At 40.0% G+C, this 13,734-nt stretch overlaps 1 protein-coding gene and 1 long non-coding RNA gene across 2 annotated transcripts in view; one reads left to right on the plus strand and one right to left on the minus strand.

Moving 5' to 3' along the window:
- LOC141112506 (uncharacterized) overlaps positions 1-13,734 on the plus strand; it is a 114,532-nt gene that overhangs the window by 39,876 nt on the left and 60,922 nt on the right. The window lies entirely within an intron of this gene.
- Positions 1-13,734, minus strand: part of LOC141112504 (phospholipase A and acyltransferase 3-like) — a 60,140-nt gene that overhangs the window by 7,439 nt on the left and 38,967 nt on the right. Inside the window, exons 3-4 of the mRNA XM_073605394.1 lie at positions 5,936-6,035; positions 433-692 (exon numbers count right to left, since the gene is read on the minus strand). Of these exons, the coding sequence (XP_073461495.1) occupies positions 433-692; positions 5,936-6,035 (360 nt within the window). The remainder of the gene's footprint in view (positions 1-432; positions 693-5,935; positions 6,036-13,734) is intronic.

The following is a 13,734-nucleotide window of genomic DNA, read 5'->3' on the forward strand; positions in this document are numbered from 1 at the left end:
ACTTGGCTAAATGTATATGTATAAATGTGAGTTAGGGGCCTTAGATTGTAAGCTCCTTGAGGACAGGGACTGATGTGAATGTACAATGTATATGTAAACGCTGCGTAAATTGACAGCGCTATATAAGTACCTGAAATAAATTAAAAAATTTTTATTCTTGTTTCAATAGGGGCTTCCCCTATATGGCCAGAGTACCTGGCCTGACAAGCTGGTGGCTGGACAGCATGATTGATTTTCATTATCTTACCACAGTTCCAGCATGTTTTCATTTTATTGTAATATTCATATACTTATAAAGGGTTTCAGGAATTGTGCAACTACACAATTGTGTTGCCATATGATAGCATCATAAAAATGGACTAAAGAGCCCAATGGAATACAGCTCTGCTGAGGGCTTTACACATAATAGTAATGTCTAGATTCATACAGTACCTGATCACAGAATCGTTTGCCATATCTCAGGTCAGTTGCAAAGTGCTCACAGTTGGCACTAGCGAGGCGATAGTCCATTTTCTTCCCTACTTGTTTCAATGCTGCGTTGACAATTTTTCCAGCTGGATAAGGTGAGCATCTGCTGTCATACTTGTTATTCACGTTATAGTCACATCCACAGGCGACAGACTCCAAACGGTCCTTTCTCACCACAGCTGTTTCTCCAAAAACAGAAGATAAGCTGGACCAACCCTCCTGATCTGAGTAGAAGGGGTAAAGTATGTATATAAGTGGTGGAACAGACAGAGCTGGTAAGTTTAGCACTTATGTACCTACAGCAGTATATCTGATCTTGGGCAGTGCAGAACTAATTAACATTTACCTCTCATATGGTACAGAAAAGAACTGATAAAAGCTAGATTGCCAAAGGAATATACAGTATATTCATACCTTCCAATTTTTTTGAGATAGAAAAAAGGGACATCTATTAAGAAAAAGCATGTGGGTAAAGGATACCCCATTACATGGAACATGAATACACAAAAAATCATTGATTAAACGCATAAGTGCTTTTTTGCCACCATAATTCCTCTATATTGGCTATTGAAATTTACAAATGCATCAATTTAGAAACCAGGCAGGTTTATTATGAAATAATAATGAGAGCGTACTGTGCAAGCTACGGCCAGTGATCCAACCTGGATGCCCAGTAGTCCATCACTCCTTACTTCGAAGGGTGAATCATATTGTGTATATCCCCCCCCACTAGCTGCGAATGCATAACCACTGCTTCTCTCTTTAGGCCCACCTGACATTATGAATACAGGAGATTGCCTAACTTTTTTAGCAGCTGTGGCAATCGGGATTGAAGTTTTGGTGCATTAAACCCAGCTACGTTATATTACAATAAATAACTGCCTCCAAAAAATAAAATCTAAACCACTAAATCCCTATTCTAAAACATTACCCCACTTTCCTTTGTAACATACCTATCAGTATAAATTAAATATGGAACAAAAAAAAACACAAAAGTAACTAGACAGCAACTGAATTTGTTGCTGAAACACACAAAAAGCTATCTGTCCATGCAAACATTGTGTGATCTTTCCCTATCTATATATAAATGTAGGACTTTTCAGTGGCACTGTATAGAATGGCAGAAATTCTCTTCCTGCAAATACTCTGATGCCCTGTACACACGACCGATTTTCCCGTCGGAATAAACTCTGAAGGTTTTTCCGACGGAATTCCGCTGAAACTCTTGCATACCCACGATCACACCAAAGTCCGATCGTCAAGAACACGGTGACGTACAGCACGTACGATGGGACTAGAAAAAGGAAGTTCAATAGCCAGTAGCTTCCGTCTCGTACTTGCTTCAGAGCATGCGTCGTTTTTGGTCCGTCGGAACAGCATACAGACGAGCACTTTTCCCGATTGGAATTGGTTCCGTTGGAAATATTTAGAACATGTTCTATTTTTAGGTCCATCAGAATTTTCGAAAAAAAAAGGTCCGATGAGGCCTACACATGATCGGAAAATACAATGAAAAGCTTCCGTCTGACTTTTCCTGTCGGACATTCTGCTCGTGTGTACGCGGCATGATTTATTCCTATCTGTTCCAGGTCTGTTCAGCACACAGTGAGTGTTTCTGTGACTCATTGTAAATAAAGAGGTATTCGGCAGTCAGCAGTAGCAACTATCTGTCCCTACAAGCACACTCTATGATGATCTATTACTATCATCTAGTTCAGGGGGCTCCAAACTTTCTAAAGAAAGAGCCAGTTTATTGTTCTTCAGACTTTAGGGGGGCTGGATGGGGGCGGAAATTTTCTTGGCATCAGTGGAACTAAGGTAAATAAAATTTAATCCCATATATCGGCTGTATACCAAAAATGGACAGCCGACATGCAGGGTAAATTAAAGGCGCTCAAAAACACTTCAAATGTAACTAGGTTGTATCAACATTTATGACAATGTCTGGTGATATGCAAATTCCCTGGATATACATATATATAAAAAATATATATATCTCAGTATACCTACAATTAAGTGATGGTGAAACCCTTTATCTATGAATCAATCACCTGAATGTGATACACCTCTGATGAACACAAGCAAAAAATGAATACTATTGTATACTAAACCACATACAATAGTGGTGACACCCTCTAATACTAAATTAATGATCTGAGTGCGCCATGCTGGATTAACAACATGCCTCAGAAGTGCATGTAAAAATCAAAGCAAAACTATGCTAAACAAATTATATAGTGGTGATGTGATCTAATTGGTGAGTCAATTAGTGGGGTGTATCACACCCCTATCAATCGGCTGATTGACTAGGTGCAATTCATATGATAACCATAATGTAGATACCCCCTCCTAATGAATAAGTTACCTGTGTACGACACACTCAATGAGTGGTGAACCACACACACACAAAAAAAATTAAAGGAAATGGAATAAACGAAAATTATCCACCTCTGTACTGTGAAATAATCACAAACCTTTTAACGTGACAGCAATGTAATTATGTGACAATCATGCATATGGTTCAGTTCATGCTGCAAAGTTCAAAACTCTAAATACAGTCCATGAATAAAACCAGCCTTCAGTGGGCTGTAGGTGATTTAAACTGGTGACGGTGAAAAAAAATTTATTTTTATATATAATAAATCCAGTGCTCCACACAAATGATTCTCCAGTGAACAAATATCAACTTGTTAAGTAGCTCCGTGTTTCTTCCACCTCACCACTGTGCTAGTGAATCGCACTCTCCAGACCTGCACTCACCGAAAAATTGCGCCCGCACTCTCATGCAAGGCAAACCAGCTTTCTTTACCACACTCACGGGCAAATATTGTATACGAGGTTTCACAGTTCACATCAGTGGAACTAAACATCGCCACATTTGATATTAGGGGAGGAAAAGTACACCATCATTGCTATCATTGGGAGAAATAGCACTCCATTGTTGTTGTCAGAAATGGTGCCCTATTGTTGCTGTCAGTAGGCAGCATAGTGTCTTGTATTGGTGGGAGGAATAGTTCCCCAAGGACTGGATAATGGCAAGCAAAGGGCCACATCCAGCCTCTAGGCCGCAGTTTGGAAACCACTGATCTAGGGTGAGTTTTGTTTGCGTTTCTTTTCCTGTTATGTTTGGACAATAATTGATAGTTCGGACATTGGGTATTAGCTGATTTTTTTTTTCATATGTTGTTTAATGTTTTGTCTCCATTGCAGAGGACTAATTATTATAACTTCAATGCTGATGAACTAGCATCAGATATCCTGATGAAGAGATGGCAGCTGCAAAATGTGTAGAGCAACTTGTTACATGTTCTGGACGCTCGTTATGTACTGATTTTTTTTAATGACATGAATAATTTTTAAAGTTTGTATAATAAAAAGAATCATGTTTTTAATTCTCTTTGTCTTATTATATACGGTTCTCCAGTGGCATACTACTAAAAGTCTCCTTTATTTAAAGAGGAGCTCCAGTCATATTTGTAAAAATTAGAAGTTAGCAACTGCAAAAACTCTAGCTGCTGACTTTTAATAAACAGATACTCACCTGTTCCAGGATCCAGCACTCTGCTCATCCGAGCTGTTTTTTTCCACCGGTCTTCAGTCCCCGGAGCTGGCACCTTAATTATGAGTACCTGACTATGACAGCTTGCGCCTTCACAGTCGGCTGCCCATTGTGCATGCGCAAGCCACGCTGCACTTTCTGAATGTTCCTGCAGTCTTCTGGGGCCTGTGATGTGTCCAGAAGACTGCAGGGAGGGAGGGGGGAGAACTGGCCAAAACCAGTTACCTGCCCCCCCCCCCCCAATTTTTTTTTGCCATTTCTTAATGCGGGGGAGGAGGCCTTAAAGTGGAATTCCCCCTTTTGGGTGAAGCTCCACTTTAAGGAGTTTATTTATTCCCTGCAATGATATCCGCGCTGTCAAAATTTTTCTCCTTGTTTCTTCTTTCTTTCATTTTTTCGTTGCTTAACTTTTTGGACTACAGTGGTTTAGACACAACAACTGAGCAATTTGATGACATCTGGGAATCCTCCTTTGTTCCACTATGTATTCTACAACAACCTAATGAACCAAGGGGAAATCATACTAATGCTATCACTGTTACGCCAATCAATTGCATAGTTAGTACAGAATAGTGGAGGGATTTCAGCTAAAATTCCAATTACTGATTTGGACGTAAGGGAAGTTTGAAAACACTCCATTTTTGCTTTATTTAGAGGGTGTGTGTGTGTGGAGGGGGGGGGGGGTTGTTTTTTTAAAGAGAGAAGTGTATGGTGATATTTTCTATTGGTATTTTTCTTTTTTGTGTACTCTCTTGAAACATTTTATTTTATTGTCTGGTTTTTATTGTTTGTGGAAAAATTTAAATAAAGCTCTTTAGTCACAAGAATAGGTGCAGGATAGTTGAAAGCACCTTCTGTAACTTTTAGGAGCCATGTAAAGCCCATTGCACATGCAGTGGGACCCCCACAAGGGCTGCTGAGATGTACTACCCAGTTTAGAGTGGTAGCAGCCAGGCACACACACACACACAGTCACTCTTCTGGCTCAGGGAACAGTCTAGTGGTTGCCTTTTTTGGAGTTTTATTGCTTTATAACTTGGATAGGGCCAAGGGAGCTGTGAAATACTCCATAAACACTAGGTAATAGGTTCAGTTCCTTGCCACACCATCGGGGGGGGGGGGGGTGGGGGGTGGGGGGGTTGTTTGTCACCCTCCCAAAATATATTTACATAGTAAAAATCCTATCCAACGCAAGTCTCCACATAGACAAATTGGAAACACTCAGTACATTACCAAGTTAATTATCAAACTTCCTCTAACTAATACATGGCTATTCTTGGGTTTCTGTTGCAGGTGTGGGCTCCTCCCCCTCATCTCCCCTTCCCCCCCCCCCTCCCGGGGGGCTCGCTAAGTGTGGCTCCTTGTAAGCCCCCTGAGGCTGGCTCTCCTGGGAGAGTGAGGGTGGCCCCCCGAGCCCTCCGGTGTTTCCATTGGCCCTCAGCACATATCCTGGACTAGAGAACACCCATTCCACCATTTAGCGGTAAAGACTCATTATCTTGGTCTAATCCAAGTGATGCACAATAATATATATATTTATCTATTTGAATTTAATTGATGTAATTCTTTTTTAGATCCAACTGTCCCCCTGAAGAGACCATATACAGGTCGAAACGCGTCGGGGCTTGCTATTTATGTAACATTATGTAACCTAATTATGTGTATTAATATGTGTTTGTTACTGCACTGGGGAATAAGATGTGTGTTACTGTACCAGATGATTTTCTATACTGTACTTCAAACCATGATATTGGATAAAACTTTTTATACATCTATTAAGAACTTCCTTTCATTATGTGCATTGCTGTTTTAAAGCCCCATGGGGAAAATTATTTTTCTTTAATACTGTTTAAAACATTCATAGTAAAAAAAGTAAACGACCAGATCTGTATATTCATGTATTCTCACCTGTTAAGTGTACAATATATCCATTTCCAACATACACACCCCAATGCTGATAGGCTACACGATGAAATTCAATCAAATCTCCAGGCTTTGGTTCAGGACCCTGTGAAAAAGTTGAAGCATGTTAGACCATATTAAATCATAGTGGTTTGCAATATTAGCAAACCTCAAGAAATTCCTAGACTTTTGTATGGTTTCATGCCATACCCCCTGTTTTAATTATGCATTGCCAGGGGAGAAGCAATAGTCTCCAGACCTCGCAACTGATCTGATTCCTGAGGAGTTTTCCTGGATTTCAGCTCTGTTCATAAAATGACCTAAGCTGGTCAATACACCCAAATGTTGGATCTTGTACAAGTTATGTACATCAATAACCAAGTCTTTATTAATCTTGACGGGAAATGCGAAGATCTCTCCTCTACTCCTGCTCTAATGACGGCTGTAAACATTATAATTTTCCATCAATTTTTGTTCAACTGAAAATTAAAAAAATTATCTCCAGAACACATAGAGAGAGCGCATCTACCCAGTGGTGACATAGATAAATAAATCTGGCAGGAATTCAAACCTTCTCCCCTTAATCCAAGACTAAAATCTTTTCACTGGAGATGCACTTAAAGGATAGGTTCATCTTTTCCAGAAAATAGCATTTCCAGCCAAAGACCCCCAGTAGATATCATAAAAACACTGTACAGCTGGGTAAAATGTTCATAAATTTTATTTTCCTACCTGTAGGTCATTTGGCAACACAAAAAAAAGCTTTACCGGAGAACTCCCAGTTAGCAATCCCCATGTCCTGACTTACTAGGACATGAAAACCATTGGACACTCTCCCAGCATTACAGAAGCAAAAACAATGGTTTTCCCATCCTAGCAACAAGCCAGGACATGGGGGTTGCTAAGTAAGAGTTTTTCTCCCACGCTTCCAGTGGGAGGGGGGGGGGTGGCCTACAGGTGTGACTATAAAATTATTAAACATTTTATAAAGCTTTATACAGATGCACAGTTTTCTTAATACCTATTGGAACACATTGACTGTGTTGGCTATTTTCCATAAAAGGCGAACTTAGCTTTTAAAGCAATGACCCATGTGAGTACAATCAACTCTCCTTGAGATGTATATAGTATACAGTTGTGCTCAAAAGTTGGCATACCGAAGGGGAAAGGGGAAGGGCGAGGTATGAGTGAGGGGGGTCTGGGATTAATACTCAAATGGTTCCCCTGAGCACGCACGAACCACACCCGCTCCCCTGGATCAGGGGAGTGGGTGTGGGAGTGGGGTACACGGTTAGAGCTACACCTCGGGGGTGGAGAATCAAGAGTGGGATCGGTTTGTAGTCTCACCTATGGTTTTGGAGCCAGTTTGTGGCCGGGGGGGGGATGGGGAGGAGGTGTAGGGAGGAGGGGGATGCGCAAGAAGTACCTTGAAAGGAAGAATAGTAATAAGGAGAAGTATATTGCAAGGACGAACAGTATTCACCCACTGTAGACAGAGTTTACATCAAAGGGTTCAACATCCTCAGATTCGTAATAGGCTTGGGACCCCTCATGAAAGAGTGAGAAGAGCTTGGCTGGAGAAATCCGGAATGACGAGTGCCCCACAGATGCATAATAGTAAAGGGATTCCTTTGGAGACCCCCAAAAGTAGTTTAAATCGAGACGGTGGAGAGAAACAAGAAGGAGCAGGGAACACAGATGACTGAAACAAACTTTCTGATATATGTGTCCGAGGTTTAAATATACCAGCCAAGAGACATAAAATCTTAAAAGAACTTAAGCAGTACAGAGCAGAAGTGGTATTTTTACAGGACACCCACCTTTCTCAGGAAACAAATGTTAAATTATATTCTAAAGATTTCCCGACCTGGTATTATGGTGACTCAACAACTAAGAAGGCCAAGGGGGTAGCATTTGGGTTCGCGAAAACGATGAGATTTACATGGGAAGATAGGATGACAGACCCCGAAGGTCGATATCTCTTTTTGAAGGGTAGACTGGGGGAAATGACATGTACTTTGGCAAATTTTTACTGCCCCAATAGGAAACCCATAAAATTTCTGAAACAGGTCATGGGAAAGTTAAGGGACTTTAAGATGGGGGATGTAATATTGACTGGAGATCTGAATTTCTGCATGGGCCCGATTTTGGATAGTATGTCCCGTGTGCAGGGGACAAAAAATGCATCAATGTCAATTGATTGATGTGTGGAGGGTCCAGCACCCGAAGACACAGGATTACACATTTTACTCCCCTGTACACGGGACGTACTCGAGGCTCGATTATATAATGATGGATCATAGGTCATTGGAGCGGGTAATTAAAACAAATATAGAAATATCCACATTATCTGATCATTCCCCTGTGTCAATGAGGATGAAGATATTAGAAATCCAAAGACAGCCATATTCATGGCGACTGAATGAAGCCCTTTTACAAGATGAGGAAGTAGTAGAAGTGGTCAAAAAAGTAATAGAATAATATTTTCAAATCAATGATACAGGGGAAATTTCAAAAGCTGTTCTGTGGGAGGCCCATAAAGCCTATATCAGGGGTATCCTTATCTCTATAGGTGCGGGGAAAAAAAAGCGAGACTTAAAAAAATGAACACCCTAATAGAAGAGATCCACCGATTAGAACAAGGACATAAAAAATATAAAGGACAACATCAGTAGTTATTCCACCAATTAGTTAATAAGAGAGATGAGCTTAAGGATATCATGGAACAGGAGTCAAAAAGGACATTTAACAGAATAGCAAAAGAAAGATATCAATGGGGAAACAAAGCGAGTAAACATCTAGCTAGTATGTTAAAAAAGAAAAGATCAATTAATTATATAGAAAAAATCCAAAATAAAAATGGGGAAATGGTATATTCAACCAATGAGATAGCGAAAGTGTTTAGGAGCTATTATGAGGCTCTTTATTCCATAAACCAGAAGGGACAACAGAAAATAGAGAAAATAGAGAAAATCAATGATTTTTTAAAAAACGCCAGAGTGCCCCACCTATCAGAAAGTGACAGGGCTATACTAGATAAGCCCATGACTGAGGAGGAAATCCATAAAGCATTAAAAGAATCAGCCCTGGGCAAAAGCCCAGGACCAGACATGTTCACGACCTGTTACCTCAAAAAGTATAAAGAGATCCTAGTCCTAAAGTTAGGCCAATATATGAACGGGCTAGGAGTAAAATATGAGATGGATGGGTAGGCATTGTCGGCATCAATAACGGTCATCTTGAAGGAGGGGAAGGATGGCACGCTTTGTTCAAGCTATAGGCCAATAGCCTTATTGAACGCGGATACAAAACTATAAGCTAAAGTATTAGTGACTAGGTTAAAGGAGTGGATGAATGACCTGGTCCATCATGGCCAGGTCGGGTTTATCCCAGGGAGAAAAGGAAGAGACAACGGTGTGAGAACGTTGCTCCTCCTTTAGTCTATGAAAATAAGTAAGTCCCCAGGTCTATTCCTGTCGATCGTTGCTGAAAAAGCATTCGACAGGGTAGACTGGGACTGATGATAAAAACGTTGGAAGTTTTTGGCCTAGGCCCAAAAATGATCAAATGGATCAAAGTATTGTATAACCATCCGTCTGCCTCTATAAAAGTGAATGGCGTGGCACCCTCTCCCTTCGTAATGAAAAACAGAACTAGACAGTGGTGTCCTTTGTCACCCCTTCTGTTTGTGTTGACACTGGAGCCCCTTCTTGCCTCAATCCGTAAAAACTTAGATATTAAAGGGATCAAGATTGGGGAAGAAGAGCATAGGTTGGCAGCTTTTGCTGACGACGTGTTGTTTTACATTTCAAACTCCAGGACCACAATGCCTAACTTATCAAAGACATTAAAGCAGTATGGAGAAATATCAAACTTTAAAATTAATCTTAGTAAATCTGAGATCCTAAATATAAATATAAGTAGACAGGAAGAGGTTAATCTGCAAAAAGAATTCTATTTCCCATGGAGGAAAGACTTAAAATATTTAGGAATCAGATTAACCACTTCCCTACGAAAAATATATTTAATACGTTTTATCCCTTTGTTAGATGAAATAAACAATGAAATAAAAAGAATATCAACAAGACTCCTATCATGGATAGGGCGCATTAACACTGTAAAAATGGTTTTGGCTCCGAAAATTTTGTACAAGTTCCAAATGCTGCCACTAACACTCCCGCAACCATATTTTAATGCTTTACAAAACCATAATAACAAAATTTATATGGCAAAAGAAAAAAACAAGAATAGCATCGTCTGTACTACGAAAGGGGAAAAAACAAGGGGGCCTAGCCGTTCCAGAGCTTAAAAAGTACTACAATGCAGTGGCGCTTACACGTGTGATCGAATGGGCGAAGGGGGGAAAGGGAAAAAGGTGGGTTAACTTAGAAAATGAAATGAGTAGTACACAATTAAGTAGTATAATATGGAATCCTCCCCTATATAGGGCACTGGGAGTGAATACGCATGAAATGACACGGAATGCACTAAAAATTTGGGATATGATTCATAAACAAAATAAATGGGTATATAATTCACCTTTGATTTTTTTAAAGGATAATGATTATTTTGCACCTGGGAAAACGTCAATAGGGGGGAATTGGATAAAAAAGAAAAAGCACAGTTGAAAGATATAATAAAGAGGAGAAAAATAAGCACTTTTCAAGAGTTAAGATGTGACACTGATCTAATGGTGATTGATAAATGGCGATACCTCCAGCTAAGGCATTTTGCCCAGAAACTGCCTCAACCTATAAGATCTGGGAAAGATCTCAGGCCGCTGGAGCGGCTCTGTATGACAGAAAAATCAAGCAATAATATATCTCGGATATATAAAATATTATCAGCGAGGGAAGATCTTTAGGTACTATATATATATATATTAAAAAATGGGAGAAGGAACTGGGGTCACAATGTAACAAACATATTATTGAAAAGATTTTGAAATTAACACATAGCTCTGCTGTAGACATAAAAACGGCCGAGATGAACTACAAATGTCTGGCAAAGTGGTACGCAACCCCAGATAAAATATGCAAATTTCAACTGGGGAAATCCCCTGAGTGTTGGAGAGGATGTAAGGTAGTAGGAGCAATGGCCCACCTGTGGTGGGACTGTCCTATAACTAAAAAGTATTGGAAGGAGGTCTTACAACTAATAAAGGAAATCACCAATAAAACAATACCGGAAGATCCATGGACATGCTTGTTCCATGGTGTGGAGGGTTCAGTTAAACAATATAAGGCATCAGTAATTCCCCTTTTGATCAATGTAGCGAAAAGTCTTATACCCAAAAAAATGGCAGGAAGTGGAGATCCCCAGAATTCGGGACTGGATAATTGGCATCAATAAAACATGTAATTTGGAGAGTTTAAATTATAGTGGGGAAGAGGAAAAAAGTGAGGACCGAAAGAATAAATGGGAGAGCTGGAGAGTGTTCAAAATGACGTGGACATATGTTGAGGTAATAGGCCAATAGCAGAAGGGATCAGAGGTTGAAAATGGGTGAAGATAAAAGCTTATCTGATTGCTCCTTTAGTATGAGGCAGAGTGGATAGGGGGGAGGGAGAAGGGGTGGGGGGGTGGGGGTAATATAGAAAAATGTCATGTAAAACTATAGATGTTAGAAAACATGAGCTTTGTATTATGGCATTTTTGATATAAAATAAAGAAAAAAAAAAAAAAAAAAGTTGGCAGACCCTGGCAAAAATCGTGAAATATTGGCATTGGTATTAAAAATATGACTGATAAGGCAAAAAAGCTTTTTTATTTAACCGCTTCAGCCCCGGAAGAATTTACCCCCTTCCTGACCAGAGCGTTTTTTGCGATTTTTTTTTACCCACAAATAGAGCTTTCTTTTGGTGGTATTTGATCGCCTCTGCGGTTTTTATTTTTTGTGCTATAAACCAGTGGTCATCAACCCTGTCCTCAGGGCCCACCAACAGGCCAGGTTTGCAACATAACTGAAATACATCACAGGTGATATAATTTGCTGCTCAGTGATTGCAGTTTTCTTGTCTGCATCTACCCAAGGTAATACATAAAACTTGGCCTGTTAGTGGGCCCTGAGGACAGGGTTGATGATCACTGCTATAAACAAAAAAAGAGCGTCAATTTTGAAAAAAGCACAATATTTTGTACTTTTTGCTATAATAAATATCCCCATTTTTTTTTTTAAAAAAAGCTATTTTTTTCTCAGTTTAGGCTGATATGTATTCTTCTACATATTTTTGGTAAAGAAATCGCATTAAGCGTATATTGATTGGTTTGGGCAAAAGTTTTAGCATCTACAAAATAGGGGATAGATTTATAGCATTTTTATTATTATTTTTTTTTTTTTACTAGTAATGGCGGCGATCTGCAATTTTTATCATGACTACGACATTATGGTGGCCACATCGAACAATTTTGACACATATTTGGAACCATTGGCATTAATACAGCGATCAGTGCGATTAAAAATGCATTGATTACTGTAAAAATGTCACGGGCAGTGAAGGGGTTAACACTAGGGGGCGGTGAAGGGGTTAACTGTGTTCCTTGCTACGTGATTTTAACTGAAGGGGGAGGGACTAACTACAGGAAGTGACAGATCGTGATTCCTAGCCAATAGGAACACCCGATCTGTCACTCCTGTCAGAACAGAACAGGGAAGTGTGTGTTTACACACACTCGTCCCTGTTCTGTGTCTCCTGGTCACGATCGCTCGCTGTCATCGGACCGTCGGCCGCGAGCATCGGCAACCTCGCTACACGCGCGCCTGCTATCCGGACCCCAATGTACAGCTACGTGGTTTCGTGCAGGGGAGCCAACCTGCTGCAGTATAACTGCGGCGGCTGGTCCGGAAGCGGTTAAGGATAGTGATCATATGAAGCCGTTTGTTATCACATAGTTGTTTGGCTCCTTTTTACATCATAATTATAACAGAAAACACCCAAATGGCCCTGATCAAAAGTTTACATACCTTGGAATGTTTGGCCTTGGAATGTTTGGCCTTGGTACAGACACACAAGGTGACACACACAGGTTAGAATGGCAATTCAAGTTTAATTTCCCACATCTGTGCCTTTTTAAATTGCAATCAGTGTCTGTGTATAAATAGTAAATTAGTTTGTTAGCTCTTACATGGATGCACTGAGCAGGCTAGACGCTGAACCATAGGGAGCAGAAAAGAACTGTCAAAAGACCTGCGTAACAAAGTAATGGAACTTTATAAAGATAGATAAAGGATATAAAAAGATATAAGATATAGACCAAAAATGAGCTGTATGGTAGAAATGCCAGAAAGAAGCCTTTACTGCGCCAATGCCACAAAAAAGCCTGGTGTCAAGGTGTTGTCGGGCATATTGTAACCGGGCTTTTTTGTGGTATTGGCGCAGTAAAGGCTTCTTTTTGGCAACTCAACAGTTATTTTCTGCTCCCCATGGCTCAGTATCTAGCCTGCTCAGTGCATCCATGTGAGAGCTAACAAACTAATTTACTATTTATACACAGACACTGATTGCAATTTAAAAAGCCACAGATGTGGGAAAATAAACTTCAATTTCCATTTTAACCTGTGCGTGTGTCACCTCATTTGTCTGTACCAAGGCCAAACATTCCAAGGTATGTAAACTTTTGATCACGGCCATTTGGGTGATTTCTGTTATCATTAGGATTTAAAAAGGAGCCAAATAACTATGTGATAATAAATGGCTTCACATGACCATGATCATTAAATAAAAGAGTTTTTTGGCATGATCAGTGATATTTTCAATATCAATGCCAAAATTTCACAATTTCTGCCTGGGTATGCAAACCTTTGA

This window comes from Aquarana catesbeiana, linkage group LG11 (genome assembly GCF_042186555.1).
Source record: "Aquarana catesbeiana isolate 2022-GZ linkage group LG11, ASM4218655v1, whole genome shotgun sequence".
Classification (NCBI taxonomy): domain Eukaryota; kingdom Metazoa; phylum Chordata; class Amphibia; order Anura; family Ranidae; genus Aquarana; species Aquarana catesbeiana.